The 17964-nt window shown below is 39.1% G+C and overlaps 2 protein-coding genes across 10 annotated transcripts in view; one reads left to right on the plus strand and one right to left on the minus strand.

The window, feature by feature from the left end:
• The window catches only part of dph6 (diphthamine biosynthesis 6), a 28451-nt gene extending 22845 nt beyond the window's left edge, over positions 1-5606 (plus strand). For 3 of the 5 annotated variants that reach the window (XM_048974138.1, XM_048974142.1, XM_048974141.1), the window contains 2 exons: positions 539-784; positions 1144-5606. In XM_048974138.1, coding sequence (XP_048830095.1) covers positions 539-784; positions 1144-1752 — 855 coding nt within the window. In that variant the 3' untranslated portion in view covers positions 1753-5606. The remainder of the gene's footprint in view (positions 1-538; positions 785-1143) is intronic. The other 2 variants (XM_048974140.1, XM_048974139.1) reach the window with 2 other exon arrangements.
• Positions 4342-17964, minus strand: part of txndc16 (thioredoxin domain containing 16) — a 33884-nt gene continuing 20261 nt past the window's right edge. For 4 of the 5 annotated variants that reach the window (XM_048974134.1, XM_048974133.1, XM_048974131.1 and 1 more), the window contains 3 exons: positions 8119-8309; positions 5875-6065; positions 4342-5394 (listed from right to left, as the gene is read on the minus strand). In XM_048974134.1, the coding sequence (XP_048830091.1) occupies positions 5168-5394; positions 5875-6065; positions 8119-8309 (609 nt within the window). In that variant the 3' untranslated portion in view covers positions 4342-5167. Of the gene's footprint in view, positions 5395-5874; positions 6066-8118; positions 8310-17964 lie in introns of those variants that run through there. The other variant, XM_048974135.1, reaches the window with a different exon arrangement.

Genomic DNA, 17964 nt, shown 5'->3' on the forward strand with positions numbered 1-17964 from the left:
AAAAGGTTCTGGTTCCTGATTTTATTTTTTATGGATACATTATGTTTCTTTTAGTTTATTTTAGTAGTATTACATCTAAGTAGTAACCCCAAGTGCAAAAGCAATAGCTCAGCACAACAGTGTTATGTAGAAAGGCTTCTCTTTATGAACAACAACTCTACCCATATAAGGATAGCTATTGTTTTAAGTGATTTTCAGGTCCTAAATTACCTAAAATTTTCTAGCTGTTTTTTGCTAATTTATTTCACCTGACCACTGTCTGTAGCATCCATAATAAATATATCAACTTCATAAAAAACTAATTTCATTATTTCACCTCAGTTGCATTATACCAATGTGTACATAGTTACTCAGCATGAATGCTGCATAGGTATAAAACACCTTTTGTAATCAACCATTTATAATTAAAAATGGAAATTTTTAGTAAATATTAGTAAAAAGAGTGATGATTCACACACTCTGACGAAACAAAATGCAGCATTGAAATGATGAAGGATAAACGTGAGGATGAATTGTGAGTGTCTTTCCCATTTCCTAGGTGGATGATGCTGTGTTCTGTGCAGGACAAATTGCCCTAGTTCCCTGCAGAATGCAGCTGGTGGAAGGTGGACCATCTCTTCAGGCATCACTTGCTCTACATCATGTTGTGAAGGTCCTCGAAGCCATAGACAGCAGGCTTGGTCTTTGTCATGTGCTTCAGGTCCACTGTTATGTCACACACAAGAGTTACATCCCAGTTGTTAAACATGTCTGGGACAAGAAGCTGGAAGTTTCACACACTGAGGTAAGATGGCGGGCAGAGTGTGTCTGCTGTCATACAGATTGGCAGTTATTAAAAGACATGCACTCACCAATGTCTGCTGTAAGGACCAATGTCTAAATAGAACATTTCTCGGTCTTTGTGACTTTGAGACTGAATCTATGGGGAAACATGGAGAAAAGGCACTTGAATGTATGTGTGTGTGTATATATGTATGTGTGTGTGTGTGTGTGTGTGTGTGTGTGTGTGTGTGTGTGTGTGTGTATATATATAAACTTTTTAGCAATTCTAAAAGTTATTTTTCCACATACCATGAATATAAGAATAATGTGACTTCCAAAGGACAGTGCAAAAATCACTGCAGTATTTTTTCCCTGCTCCAGCAGGACTCATACGGTGCAGTGGAAGAGTGGAGTGCACTCTTGGTGGCAGCTGTAGTACCCTGCCTTCCCAGACACGCTGCTGTTGAGTTCCACGTCATTGCCACTTCTGACCAGCCAAGGCAAAGGATTTCCTGTCGCATAACGGTGGACCTGCCTGCCGGCTACATTGAGTGCCGAGCCTTGCAGTCTAGCACCCAGCAATATGCTGCTCTCTCCCTGTCTCTAAGCATGCATTCTGACCCTACTCCCATGACAGGCCAGGAAATACTTAAAAAACTGAGTACAACTCTCCACCATGTCCTCCAGAAAGTGGAGTGCAGTCTGACCCCAATATGTGGCAGAGCCTTCTATAAACATGACAGCACCCTCGGGAGAATATGTGCAGCAGGTAATCTCTGTCTTCCTCATTTACTGAAACCTTCTCTCACAAGATTCTATAGTTCCTTTTTTCTTATATTTATTCTATGTATTATATCCCTGCAGTATTTTTCATTATTGTTTGATGTTTCATTATTGTTTCATAATTCTTTGTTAATGAATGTAGTTTTTTTCCTTGTAGGGGGAAATGTTTTGCATATATGGATCACTCAAATTGAACTACACATTTAGTGCATTACATATTTCACATTCTTGGTGTACATTTCAACTCTAGTTTGAGTCAAGATGAAACTCAAGGTCTAAGAGATGTGGGATATTCAAAATAATAGCAAGCTAATTGCATATAATTGCAGATACAGAATTAGTGGCTCAGCAGCTACAGCGGGATCTTGATTTAATTAGCGACTGGGCCGATACCTGGCAGATGAAATTTAACGTCGATAAATGTAAGGTACTCCATCTAGGGAGCAGAAATATAAAGTACAGATATTTCATGGGTGTCACTGAAATAAAGGTAGCTGATCATGAGAAAGACCTTGGTGTGTATGTTCATGCTTCCATGTCCCATTCTCGCCAGTGTGGGGAAGCAATAAAAAAGGCCAATAGGATGTTGGGGTATATCTCCAGGTGTGTGGAGTTTAAGTCAAGGGAGGTAATGCTAAGATTATACAATTCCTTGGTGAGACCTCACCTAGAATATTGTGTGCAGGTTTGGTCACCATATCTTAAAAAGGACATTGTGGCCTTAGAAAAGGTGCAGCGTAGGGCCACAAAAATGATTCCTGGTCTTAGAGGAATGTCATACGAGGAACGGTTACTTGAGCTAAATCTGTTCAGTCTCAAGCAAAGGAGACTGAGGGGGGACATGATCTAGGTATATAAGATTCTAACAGGTTTGGATGCTGTTCAACCAAATAGTTACTTCAGCATTAGTTTAAATACACGAACTCGTGGCCATAGGTGGAAATTAGCGGGAGAACATTTCAAGCTGGATTTAAGGAAGCACTTCTTTACACAGCGTGTAGTTAGAGTATGGAATAGCCTTCCTGATAATGTAGTGCAAGCTGAATCCTTGGGTTCCTTTAAATCAGAGCTAGATAAGATTTTAACGACTCTGAGCTATTAGTTTAGTTCTCCCCAAGCGAGCTTGATGGGCCGAATGGCCTCCTCTCGTTTGTATAGTTCTTATGTTCTTATATACTTATGGTGGTTAAATTAGTATACTGTCTGCATATGGCTATCTGTAATATCAGTTTCCTGCTCCCATAGGACTTTCAGAATTATTCAAGAATTGCCTGGATCAAAGAAGTTCAGCTGTGACATTGGTTCCGGTCCAGTGTTTGTCTGATTCTCAGGTTCTGCACCTTTCCTGCTGGCTCAGTCTATAGCTGGGTAATTGTCTGGGCTCTGTTCTCTTAAACATGTTTTTTCCTTCATATTCAGGTTATATTAAATTAGTGATAAGGGAGAGTGCTGTTTATTGTTGATTTATTTTTTTTATTCATTAAACAGGACAATACACCAATGATTATATATGAATAATCAAGGTTTTTCACCATAAAGCAGTATACAATAAAATTGTTCTGTTTCGCTTGTCCTATTGCATCCTGTGGAAATTTTGAACTATTTTACATGAAGGGACATACATGGAACAAAAAAGGGGGTGTTGGGAATGTTCAGAGAGAAAATTCTTGTGCTGTTGACGTTTCTGTCATATAGATTATAGTTAAACAATAGTTTTCTTTATTGAGAAATTGTAGGAGTCATAAATCAGATCATTAATTCTGTTGGATGTCTGTACATGTTTTAGATATTGATCCCAATTAGACCATAATTTAATAAAAAACTTTGTTTGTAGATGGATTGAGAAGGTAGCATTTTCCATTATATATATTTCATTGAAACTATCCATTCTGTTATTGTGGGGGGATCTGGAAGTAGCCAGTGTTTTGTAATATTTTTCCACAGATGTCAATATATTAAATACATATCTATTTAAGTGTACTCGTAGGGAGCTGGCATTTCTTAAAATGAAAGTAGAGAATTAGAATGGTATTTTCGTCGATGAGATGTCTTTCAGAATGTTATGTGTCTTCAACCAGAAATCTCTTATAAGTGAGCAATCCCAGAATATGTGGCAATGATTGACATTCTGGTTCCTGCATAATCTCCAACATTTATTATTTCATGATGAGAATTTGTGTTTTTGTGTTTTCTTGATACTGATTTGTAGGTCGTACTGCACACACATGTGATTAGTAGTAAATGACATTGTACACCTACAGAGTAGCATTCTTAATCAGTATTTCATAAATGGTGTATACACTGAACTTCCTTAGAGTGTGTCTAACGCGCCATATAACCAGATTTTTACAGTTTATTTTTCTGCTCTCTATTATGCAAAATGTATGGTGTGTGCTGCCCTCATATGATGCTTACTTGGAACTGCATACATCATATAAATAATTTATTATGCGATAGCCTCACTCTCAGCTTGTTACAATGCAAGGAAAGAACATTACAATTCATCAATTTGCTGTAAATCTTTCAAATATGTTAAAATTAAAGGGCAAAAAACATATACTTCTTCCTTATGTGCATCGATTGCCAAACATGACTTTTTTTGTTGAACACTTGCTAGCTTCATGCCTTCTCAGTACTGATACGTATCAGATCACTTACTTCACTTTCATGAATCAGAGCCAGGTGGTTTCGTGAGCTTGATTTAGTATTTCATGGGAACATTAAAATAATTTGTGTGCCCAATTTAATGTACCATGACAATGAAAATGAGGACAAATTTGTCATAAAACAATAACATTTGATGTTATCTTTGTTTTATTTTCAATTTAATATGGGTTGTATGATTTGCAAATCATTGCATTCTGTTATTTACATTTTACATAGCATCCTGATTTTTTTGGATATGGGGGTTATATCACTTAACCAATAATATTGATGTACCAAACACCAAATGTACATCTTTCTATAAAATAACTAAAATATGTTTAGACTTTAATGTTTAAAATAATTTTCAGGAGAAACTTAAATGCATTATCTTATGTTAATACCAGCTTGCCTATTACAATATTCATCATTTTTAAATTTATATTTGATGTTGGGTAATACTGGGATACAACCAGAAGTATGAACCATATTTCATTTAGGCATGGGAGTGTAGGTGGGCTTAACAACACAGAATAGTGGCTCTGCCCAGTGACAGTGGACTGCTAACCTGATGACCAAGCTTGATGAATGGTGCTATATCCCTAGTTAGCAGTTTATGGCTGACATGCCCTCTACTTTCAGCAAGAGCATTGGCCCAATCCAGAGTTTATGGGATGTGGGGCTGGGGAAGCAATTTCAATCAATTTCACATGGTTAGCATAGTTTGTTTTCCAGTGATGTAATAACATATAATAAATGTAGAAAAACGGCTCCAAATTTAAAACATGCAGCTTTCATAGGCAAAAATACAAAGTGAAATGAACTGGAATTAATTCACACAGCACACGCAGCAGAAAGGCTAAGTGAAAATAATAGATTCCCAAAGCTGAGGGAATTCAGTCAGCAGAATCCAGGCAAACACTGCTACTTAAAAACTGACACTTCTACTGTTCTAGTCCAGAAACAGGCCAGCTTAGTCTCAAAGTTCATAGTGTTGATGAGGTGAAGGTTCCTGTGGCCAGTGTTTAGTATCACGTGCTCCTTGTTCAGTCTGACCAGACTGTTTATCTCTGTGTTCTGCCTCCATCCCCCTCTTTGTTGATTCCGGAGTTCTCTGAGCAGCGTAACCAGGCAACTGCTGATCCATAATAGACAAGAAGTTGTAGAAAGACACTGGGGGTCCCCAGTTTTTATCCAAAATGAACCCTGCAAGGCAAGGGTAATGACAAATTTAACAGGAACATCATGAAGTAACTAACGACGTTAATAGGCCCTGGGTTTGTCAAGTTAAAAGACATTCTAGCACCAGTTATTAAAAGATTTAAGTGCATGTATGTATATATAATGAGCCTGTATGTATAATTTGACCATGTGTGGATTGCAGAAAATCCAAAATAAATTCAAGCTTGTGCACCCAATTCTTGTTTTTTTAAATCATTAAAAATGTATGTTGTATACTCATTCCACCATGGAAAAATATGGTCCAAATAAATCATTATAAGCCCAAAACTAATATGATATTCATGCCCCTGATGAGTGTATGTAAACTTCTGACCACACCCATATATTATGTACCCTTAATAGAACCTTTTTGGGCCATGATCTCAGCATTAGAAATATGCCTTCAATTGCATAGAGTGCAGTATATGCACTTCTAAGAAGTGAACCTGGCAGCACTTACTGTACCTGTTGGCTGTTCTTCCTGGCGGTCTATTCTGTCTAGCCACTGTAGAACAGTGTCAGACATTAGAGGTGCCTCAGGAGGATAGAGAAACACCTCTATCCCTGAGCCCAGGTGGGACAGTACCAGGGCAGGCAGCTGGGGTATATACCCCAAGTATGACTGCAGCACAGCTCTCCCTACTGGAGTCCGACCTCTGGAATGCGCAGAAAAGCAGGCATTACTTTCATCACCACCCCGCTCCCAGCCGTCCCCACCCCCCAACCAGAGAAACAAAAGTATATTACCATTATCTGGATTCTGGATGTACACATTTAAAATGTGCACTTCCAATTTACCATATAAAATATACAAAATCAAATTTTACTGAATATGACGATAACCGCACACTTAGCAAATAGCAGTAGTAAATCAATGTTTAGTTATCTTTCATTTTAACTAACGGAATGGAAAATAAAAAAACAAACTGCGACATCACTTGGACAACAGCAGTTTTTCAGGCTGAGGACACAATCAAAGTTGAAAGTTATTCCAAGAAATATTTCAGATGTACTTATAAAACTATTTAAATCAATACAAGGGAGAAAAAGAGTCAGGTCATACCTTTAAGTCCAGTTAGATCAATTTATTATTTTCATTAAGATTTTCAGATAAAAGTTATCATATCCATTATTTAAAATGAATAGATTGCTTATATTATACTTAGATATAGATACTTAGATTTAATATTTTGATGATATTGTATGAGAAGACATTTCCATTCAGTTCTCAGGCAGCAAAAAAATCATCTTACGAAGCGGAAAACATAGTCTAACTAGTCTATGCTCATCAGCAAAAAAAACTAAACTCAATCCTCACAATGCAGTTGACCATCACAAATTACTTTGTACAGTGGCTTGCAAAAGTATTCAACCCCTTTGAAAGTCATGACGATTGTCTGGAGTATAAAACATATATTCACAATTTTCTCCAAAATCTGTGTTGAAAACTGTTTTGTTCCATTATATTTTCAAATAGCAAAATAGGTTTACTGTCTACTAACAAAAAAGATTTAAAAAAATACATGATATGTGCTGTTTGCATAAATATTCAACCCCTGTTCTTTGAAAGCTCCAGGTTGTCACATAGGACAAATTAATCACAAAGGTTACAATTGTTAGACCATAATTAAACATAATTAGGTGATACTTAGTCTTGATGTTTCTCTTTGGATGAAAAAAATGCCCTTTGGAAAGGCCATTGTCTTTGCTGGACAATCACTGCAAAAATGAAGAAAAAGGAGCATTCTGCTGACGTGAGAGACAAATGCAAAAGGAAGGAAAAACACTGAAGAGTTTGAATGTCCATCAAGAGAAAGTGGAAGGTTCATCACAGCACCCAGACCCTCACTAGAACAGGTCGTCCCTCAAAACTAAGCTTCAAAGTAAGACATCGACTTACAAGAGAACGCTACTAAAAATCCAGCCATCATACTCAGTCTGCAGAACTAGAATGAAGGTGCATGGGTCTACAATTTCAAGATCTCTCCATAAAACAGGCAGAGTAGCAAGGAGCCATTCCTTAAGAATATCCACATAAGACCATGTATGGCATTTGCTACAAAGCATGAGAAAGACCCAGTTAGGATGTGGGAGTGTTTTTGGTCAGATGAAACCAAAATAGATTTTTTTGCCTGACTTCAAAGAAGCATGTGTGGTGTAAAGCTAAGAGAAGATAAATTTTTCAACATGACAATGACACGAAGCATAAGGTAATGCTGAAATAACTCAAAAACAGAAAGGTGAATGTTGTGAAATGGCCAAGTTAAAGCCCTGATCTTAACCATTTGCAGCACTATTTGAAAACTGCTGTTCAGAGGTGCTGTCCCACCAACCTAGAGGATCTCTATAAATACTGCCAAGAAGAATTAGGAAGAATCACTTCTGAACAATTTGCAAAACTGGTATATACTTACCCCAAAATAATTAAGCCTCTTGTTGCAGCAAAAGAGTTCTTGACAAAATGTTAATGTGTAGGGGTTGAATACTTATTCAAGCACTAAATTCTGAGTTTTTATTATTCAATTAAATATCAACAGAAAATGGTTTATTTTGACTTTGAAAATGTATTATTACAGCATACGAGTTCACAATAAAAATACTGAATGGACAAATATGTGTACAAATCTTTTATCATGAATAAAATTATAAGGACTTTCATGGAGAGGTTGAATACTTTTGCCACTGTATATTTATTTTCCACATACTCACAAGTGTATCCAGCAAAGCATGTACGAGTCTAACTGTTTTGTACCAATGAGGCTGTGCAGGTCTGCTCTGACATCTTTGTTTTCCAGCACTCGTTGATCCTTATTTATTTTCTCATCATCTCCCATGAAGAGTAACAACAGGGGTTTCTTGACATCAAGGTACAGGGGTAGGCTCTCCACAGTCAGTTCAGGCTGTAAAAGTCAAATAGAGGAGAGACCTCCAGCACAGACTTCAAATACATTTCACAGTGCAACTAAAAACTCTCCAGTGCCAACAATGATCTGTCGCCAAATTCTTCAAAAGACAACAAATAGTTCACTTCAACTTATGTTTCCCCCGGTCAGTGAATACATATGATTTTGGAGCCAGTCTGCCTCCACCAAGATGTACCGGGTAGAGTTTAAATATATAGGTGTAGCCCAGCTCCACCTCCTCGTGTTGCACGGTGCTGAAGTGCAACTCCAGCTCCTTCAACAAGGAGTTCCTTCAATATTAACCTTTTTTTCATGTCCCAAAATTTAGTAAAAGATTCAAAATGAACAGTTTAATCATTGAAACTTCATTGATTCCCATGGGGAAATTGTCTTTATACCTAGCACAACTTATCCAGCAAATCCCACAGATGCTTGATTGGATTAAGATCTGGGAATCTGGATGCCAAGTCAACACCTTAAACTCTTTTTCATGTTCCTCAAACTATTACTGGACAATTTTTACAGTGTACAGTTCATAATCCTGTTGAAAGTGGCCATTGCCATTGGGAAATACTCTTGCCATAAAAGGGTATACTTGAACGGGGATACCTTTCTGCAACAATGTTTAGGTAGTTTAGGTAGGTGGTACCTGTCAAAATAACATGCTAAGTCCTAGGGTTTCCCAGCAGAATATTGCCCAGAACAGAGTAAGAACCTTGGTGCCATCTCTTCCCTAGACAAACAACGCAAGCTTTCAGCAGTGGACAAAGGACAGCATGAGCACTCTGACTTTTCTGCAGCTACACAGCAAGCTGCAATGCACCGTGTGTTCTGACACCTTTCTACAGTATCATAGCATCAATAAATTTTTCAGAAATTTGCGCTACACTATTTTTCCTGTGGGACAGGACCAGATGGGCTAGCCTTCGCTCCCCATACACATCAGTAAGCCTTGGGCTCTGTCACCAGTTCACTGGTTGGCCTTACTTGGACCACATTTGGTAGGTACTGACCACTGCATACTGGGAACACCCCACAAGACCTGTTTTGGAGAGGTTCCGACCCTGTTGTCTAGCCATCACAATTTGCCCCTTGTTAACGTGTCTCAGATCATTACGCCTGGTCCCATTTTTCCTGCACCCAACATATCAGCTTCAAGAACTGACTGTTCATTTGCCTAGAATTTAACGGCACCCTTGGCAGGTGCCATTGTAACGGAATACTCAGTATTATTCACCTCAATGATTTTAATGGGTAATCGGTGTACAGTTGTGTTCAAAATAATAGCAGTCCGACATCACTAACCTGATTCATCACTGGTTTTGGTAGAAATTCATTTTCTACCTTTTTCTAAAAGGAAAATAATCTGCTAGTAGGTGTAGTAGAATAATAGAAAACCAATAGACATGACATGCATGCTGCTGGTTCTGTGTGAACCATTAATTGAAAGGGACATATTCAAATTAATAGCAGTGTGAAATTAAATTAGTAAGGTAATTCAATCTGTGAAAAAACAGGTGTCAATACAGTCCTTATTTAAGAAAGGAAGGCAGAAAATGTTGTACGTGCTGGTTATAGTGCATTTCTCTCAGAAAATCTCAGTAAAATGGGTTGTTCCAGACATTGTTCAGAAGAGCAGCATACTTTGATTAAAAAGTTTATTGGAGAGGGGAAAACATATAAAGAAGTACAGAAATTGATAGGCTGTTCAGCTAAAATGATCTCTAATGCTTTAAAATGGCAACCAAAACCTGAAAGCCGTGAAAGAAAATGGAAAACTACCAATGAAATGGATCGAAGAATAGCCAAGATGGCAAAGACTCAGCCAATGATCAGCTCCAGGAAGATCAAAGAAGATCTACAGTTATCTGTGAGTACCGTGACAATTAGAAGGCACCTATGTGAAGCCAAGCAACTGGCAAGAAGCCCTCGCAAAGTCCCATTGCTGAAAAAGAGACATGTGCTGAAGAGGTTACAATCTGCCAAAGAACACATTAACTGGCCTAAGGAGAAATGGCGCAACATTTTGTGGTCTGATGAAAGCAAGATTGTTCTTCTTGGGTCTAGGGGCTGCAGACAGTTTGTCAGACGTCCCTCAAACACTGAAGTCAAGCAACAGTACACTGTGAAGACAGTGAAGCATGGTGGTGCAAGCATCATGATATGGGGATGTTTCTCATACTATGGTGTTGGGCCTATTTATCGCATACCAGGGATCATGGATCAATTTGAGCACATTAACATACTTGAAGAGGTCATGTTGCCATATGCCGAAGAGGACATGCCCTTGAAATGGGTGTTTCAGCAAGACAATGACCCCAAAAACACCAGTAAAAGAGCAACATCTTGGTTCCAGACCAACAAGATTGAAGTTATGGAGTGACTAGCCCAATCCCCGGACCTTAACCTAACAGAAAACTTGTGGGGTGACATCAAACATGCTGTGTCTGAGGCAAAACCAAGAAATGCTGAACAATTGTGGAATGTAGTCCAATCATCCGGGGCTGGAATACCTGATCAGAGATGCCAGAAGTTGGCTGACTCCATGCAACACAGATGTGCAGAAGTTCTTAGAAAACATGGTTATGCAACTAAATATTAGTTATGTGGTTCAAAGGAAAGCTAAGTCTTGAAAGTTTTTTTCAGTTTACATAGTGAATGTTTGAGTTTGTAAAGAAGAATGCAGACACTGCTATTTTTCTGAACAGCCTAATATTCCTTTTTCTTAAACTTTTATAAAGGATTAACACAAATTTGATCATTTTTTTCATGTTTTGATTAGGAATAGACTGTACAGTATTCCCAATGAATTTACATTGAATATAGAAATAAAAGCTATTATAAGGACTTTGGGCTTTATTCACTTTTTTATACACACTGCTATTATTCTGAACACATGTTGGGGTATAAATGAGTATATATAGCATCTATGACTGCAATAAAGTAGAATCCTGTACTGCATGTCGATGTCTGTGCTCTGTGGTGACCGGAAATGTGTTTTCCATGGCAGCGTGTCATTCGTATTGTTGTTTTTGGTGTGTGGTTTCAGGGAACCATGGCAAAGCATTGAAGTCATGACCAGCACCCCTCACAAAAGCAGAGGGAAGCCCCATACAGCTCTTGAAGGGGGAGAGGGGCGGGATATGGCTAATCAATTAAATTTTTTCTTTTCTCTTTTTGAAGGTGATAATGGAGAGGATGTTGAACAAACTGAGAGCAACCCACAATATGAATAGACAGCAGTTTTCACACTGTTTCAAAACACTAATACACACAGGAACCCTGGCCCAGATAACATTTGTGGTAATGCACTGAAATACTGTGGTTTACAACAGTATCCCAATTTTTCTATCATTTGGCCCTCTTTGGATCAGCACATTGTGCTACTTTTATAGAAAACATCAACTATTATCCCTCTTCCTAAAACCCCTAAACCGACTGAGCCTAACCATTACTGCCATATATAACTAATTTCACTGGTAATAAAATGCTTTGAAAGAATAATAAAAAAACACAAAGTCACTCATACCCATCACTTACTAGACCCCCTGAAATTATCAGCCCAGCAAGGGGGTCGATGATGCTGTTTTAACTCCGTTGTATCTTGTCTATTCACATCTATTCACACAACACGTAAAAAAATTATTCTTAGATTTCTGGTCTGTATTTAATACAATTCAGTCAAACATCTTGGCTCAAACACTGGTTGAGGACTTTTCATTGGATGGAGGCCTGATCATCTAGCTGCTTGACTTGCGTGACAAGAGTCCAGCAGTTGAAGGTGGGCCCTTCTTTTTCTGGATATTGCCAGAAGTATTGGAACACCCCTAAAATCATTGAATTCAGTTGCTCCAATCACTTCCATAGCCACATGTGTATAAAGTCAAGAACCTAGGCGTGCTGAAAGCTTCTACAAACATTTGCAAAAGAATGGGTCGCTCTCAGGAGCTCAGTGAATTCAAGTGTGGTACCATGATAGGATGCCACCTGTGCAATAAGTCCATTTGTGAAATTTCCTTGCTACTAAATATTCCACGGTCAACCATTAGTGGTAATATAACAAAGTGGAAGCAACTGGGAACAACAGCAACTCAGCCACAAAGTGGTAGGCCACGTAAAATCACAGAGTGACATGACTGCACACCAGTGCACAAAGCAAGGTCCATAAGGACATGGATGAGTGAGTCTTGTGTGGAGGAACTTGACTGGCCTGCACAGAGCTCTGACCTCAACCCAATAGAACATCTTTGGGATGAATTATAGCGGACACTGCGAGCCAGGCCTTCTCATTCAACATCAGTGCCTGACCTCACAAATGCTCTACTGGAAGAATGGTCAAAATTTCCTATAAACACACTCCTAAACCTTGTGGACAGCTTCCCATAAGAGTTGAAGCTGTTAAAGTTGCAAAGGGTGGGCCAACTCCATATTAAAGCTTATGTATGAAGAATGGGATGTCATTAAAGTTCACATGTGTGAAGTGGCAGGTGTCCCAATACTTTTGGAAATGTATTGTATTTACGTTTGCTGATGATATGGCATGAGTCAGCCTCCTCCACGGTGATGAGCAGAGACATGGCCCAGTCTTAGATGAATTTTTAAGCCGGTGCGATAAGTCCTATCTCCTGTTGAACACTTCAAAGATTTAATCTCTCTCCTAAAATCAATAGACATCCTATCCGACAACCATCAGAGGACAGTCCATACAGTCAGTTACTAAGTATAGGTATCTGGGGTCTTAGATCACCAGTTGAAGTGGGATCAGTGTATGAATATATAACAAAGGCTTTATTTTCTAAAAATGTCGGTTTCATTTTATGTTGACTGCACAATGCCACAATGTCACATTGGTTCGGCAGCGCAACAGAAGCACAAAAGCACACTCTGAGGAAAGTAGTAACTACTGCCAGCAAATTGCAAGGCATTGATCTGAGTAGCCTAGAAGACATCTACAGATCCAGGATTCATAACAAAGTGAAGAGAATTCTATCAGAACCTAGGCACTCACTTTTTATTGCCTTTCAGTTGCTACCTTCAGGCCATAGGTACCATTATAGAAATAGGACAAAACAGTAATTTATACAACAAGTAATTTGCTTCTGAAATAAACACCTGAATGGTAACGTCAGGTCTTGGTTGTTTTCTGAGTCTGTTCCGCATGCCAGAACAATGACATTTTTTATACTGAAGGCCTCTGTGCAATACTGGGGTATTTTGGACTGATGCTACATGTTTGTGATGTTAAAGGTTTAAATGTGTTTACCGTGCTGATACTGTCACACCAATGACGTCTGACATGATTTATTCACTGAAAAATAGTTTCCCTATGGGGACAATAAAGTATCTATCATATCCTATATATAGGTATGTATATATATATACAGGGGTCAAAGACAAGACATGGAAATATGGTGTCCAAAGGCCATTAATTTAACATAAAACACATGCACAAATTTGTTGGTATCCTTACAGCTCATTGAAACGATGCTTAATTTCTTCTGAAAAGTGATCCAATTAAAAGCAATTGCCTAATGAATACCCGCTTGCCTTTATAATGTGATAGACTAAACCAATCAAATTGTGAAAAGAAATGATTTGTTGTTTATTTTACAAAGTTATAAAATAGTATGGGCAGATTTATTGGTACCCCTTAAGAGGCTATTTATCCTTGCATTATAGTCATGTTTAACCTTAATTAGTATCACAGGTGCCTTAAGAACATAAGAACTATACAAACGAGAGGAGGCCATTCGGCCCATCAAGCTCGCTTGGGGAGAACTAAACTAATAGCTCAGAGTCGTTAAAATCTTATCTAGCTCTGATTTAAAGGAACCCAAGGATTCAGCTTGCACTACATTATCAGGAAGGCTATTCCATACTCTGACTACACGCTGTGTAAAGAAGTGCTTCCTTAAATTCAGCTTGAAATGTTCTCCCGCTAATTTCCACCTATGGCCACGAGTTCGTGTATTTAAACTAATGCTGAAGTAACTATTTGGTTGAACAGCATCCAAACCTGTTAGAATCTTATATACCTGGATCATGTCCCCCCTCAGTCTCCTTTGCTTGAGACTGAACAGATTTAGCTCAAGTAACCGTTCCTCGTATGACATTCCTCTAAGACCAGGAATCATTTTTGTGGCCCTACGCTGCACCTTTTCTAAGGCCACAATGTCCTTTTTAAGATATGGTGACCAAACCTGCACACAATATTCTAGGTGAGGTCTCACCAAGGAATTGTATAATCTTAGCATTACCTCCCTTGACTTAAACTCCACACACCTGGAGATATACCCCAACATCCTATTGGCCTTTTTTATTGCTTCCCCACACTGGCGAGAATGGGACATGGAAGCATGAACATACACACCAAGGTCTTTCTCATGATCAGCTACCTTTATTTCAGTGACACCCATGAAATACCTGTACTTTATATTTCTGCTCCCTAGATGGAGTACCTTACATTTATCGACGTTAAATTTCATCTGCCAGGTATCGGCCCAGTCACTAATTAAATCAAGATCCCGCTGTAGCTGCTGAGCCGCTAATTCAGTATCTGCTACACCACCCACCTTGGTGTCATCTGCAAATTTCACCAGTTTACTGTATATATTGGTATCTATATCATTTATGTAAATTAGGAACAATAGTGGTCCTAAAATCGAACCCTGCGGTACCCCACTATGAACGCAAGCACAATGACATTGTGCCTCTTATAACTACTCGCTGTTTCCTATCTGTTAACCAGTTATCAATCCAGGTCGCTACGGTACCTAAAATACCTGTCGCTTTGAGTTTAAGTAGGAGCCTCTTGTGGGGGACAACATCAAAAGCCTTTTGGAAATCTAAGTAGATGACATCATAGGCCTTATCATCATCAATTTCCTGAGTAGCTTCCTCAAAAAACTCCAACAGATTTGTTAAACAGGATCTACCTCTCCTAAATCCATGCTGGCTATCCCGCAAAATGTTATTGGAGTCCAGGTAATCTACCATTTTCTCTTTGATTATAGCCTCCATAACTTTACCAGTTATACAAGTTAGACTGATTGGCCTATAGTTAGACAAATTACTTCTATCCCCTTTTTTGAAAATAGGCGTTATGAAGGCGTGCTTCCAATCAGAAGGTACCACACCTTCAGATAAGGATTTTTGAAACAGTAATGTTAAGGGTCAGCAAATAATATCCCTCATCTCTTTTAACACTATAGGTAAGATGCCATCAGGGCCCTGTGATTTATTTATTTTGAGCTTAGCTAGGCTTTGCAAAACATCTGCTTCAGTTATATATATATATTAGCTATAGACAATGCTGGATAGGTAATAACTGGTAAATTACTAAGGTCCTCAACAGTGAATACCCGTGCAAAACTATCATTGAACTCATTTACTATATCAATGTCGTTTACTATTATAAGACCCTTACTATCCTGCAGATTAGTAATTTCAGGTTTTAGAGCTCTTTTAGAGTTAAAATACTGGAAGAAACTTTTAACGTCATCCTTAGCTTCCAATGCAACCATCCTTTTGACATTTCTTTTAGCTCGTCTAATATTTTTTAACTCAGCCTGTAGACTTAGATATTCCTGCTTAATTCTGTCATCATCAGTTATTTTCTATTGCTGGAACAAAGCCCTTTTCCTCCTTACTTTATACTTTATTTCCCTAGTAAACCACCTAGGTTGCAATTTCCTAGATTTATTCTTGCTGGAAACAGGTATGAAGTCCTCTTGCACTTGCAATAATGTGCTTTTAAAAAATTCCCAGGCCTCTTCAACAGTTTTGTTATTTAACTCCATCCAGTTCACAGTTTCTAGTTTTAGTCTCATACACTTAAAGTCAGCCTTCCTAACATTATATATTTTTGATTTGGACTTAGCTCTTCGAACACTAAACTTAACCTCAAATTTGACCATGTTATGATCGCTACTGTCAAGTGGTTCTAAAACGTCTAATTTACCAATCCTGTCCTGGTTATTAGAGAGAACAAGATCAAGAATGGCATCTCCCCTGGTAGGGGTGTTAACTGAGTAAAAAAACAATCCTGTACTAATTCCACCATCTCCAGTTCATTTTCTGAAGAGCCAGTGACAATGTCCCACTGCATTCCTGGTAGATTAAAATCACCCATAACTACCACATCATTTTTATTGCTCATAGTCCTAATATCACTGTATAACAATCTGCTTTCCTCAGCAGCTATATTAGGTGTTCTGTAACAAACACCGACAATTAGGCTATTTGAGTTTTTAGCATCTAATTTTACCCATATTGCTTCCGTAGTTTTATTTATATCAGTAAGTTCCCTTGCCTGCAAGTTTTCCTTTACATATACTGCAACACCACCTCCCTTTTTTCCTATATGATCCTTACGGAACAACGTGTAACCATCCATATTATATTCTTGTCCATCCTTTTCACTCAACCACGTTTCAGTTATTCCTATAATATCATAAGAGTCAGATGAGATAAAAGCCTCTAAATCATGAATTTTATTCCTAATACTTCTGGCGTTTAAATACAGACAACAAAGGGTAGGCCTATTACGGTGCCTACTTACAATATGATTATTTGGGGCTTTCCGTTTCCCCCCACTGACATAGTTAACTAACCTCCCTGCCCCCCCAGTCCCTAGTTTAAACATTCCTCAACGACTCTACACATACGCTTCCCCAACACACTGGTTCCCCTCTGGTTCAGGTGCAACCCATCCGGCTTGAACAGGTCCCACCTGTTCCAGAAGGTCCTCCAATGCCCCATAAACCTAAACCCCTCTTTCCTACACTATCCTTTTAGCCACGCATTTAATTTCCTTATCTCAGCTAACTTAGCATGACATGCACGTGGCACGGGGAGTATTTCGGAGAATACCACCGTGGACGTTCTGCTTCTAAGCTTATTGGCGACTTCTATAAATTTATCCTGCAGAACAGCCCTTCTACCCTTGCCTATGTTGTTGGTGCCAACATGCAGCTGGGGCCAAAAGCTTATCCACACGATCTGGAAGGTCTCCTACCTGGGCACCAGGCAGGCAAGACACCGTACGGGACCCTCTATCACGCGTGCACACATAACTGTCTACTCCCCTAATAATGGAATCCCCCACTACCACAACCTCCCTCTTCCTGGGGGGAGGGGGCTCCTCAGTGCCCAAGGGCCCACCTGCCTCCCCAGTCCGTTCCGGCTCTAAAGCTGGAAGAACCTGAAACCTGTTCGACACAGTCACCTCAGGTGATGCCGCCTCTGCAACGTGTGTACGCCCTTTCCTGCGTCTACAACCTACGGTCACCCAGCTCTCTCGACCTCTCTGCTCTTCATTCTCCCCCCTCCCAGCTAGTGGCGTACACACCTTCTCCCTAAAAGGCGTATTAACTTGCTCCTCTAACTCACTGTTGCATTGAATGAGAGCCAGTTGCTCCTCAAGGTCGCGAACCTTGACCATGAGCGAGTCCACTAGCTTACATCGCTCGCAGATGAAGTCCGACTGGACACTAACGTCCAGAAGGGCAAACATGTTGCAAACGCAACACTGAGCCGGCCCCATAATTAACTAACTCACTATGACCCCGTACTCCCAGCCCAGTAAAGTTATATAGCGTATTTAACTTTAAAGATTAATTAGCGTACCGTTAAATGCAATAAAGTGCCAAGT

This window comes from Brienomyrus brachyistius, chromosome 14 (assembly GCF_023856365.1).
Source record: "Brienomyrus brachyistius isolate T26 chromosome 14, BBRACH_0.4, whole genome shotgun sequence".
In the NCBI taxonomy this organism is placed as follows: domain Eukaryota; kingdom Metazoa; phylum Chordata; class Actinopteri; order Osteoglossiformes; family Mormyridae; genus Brienomyrus; species Brienomyrus brachyistius.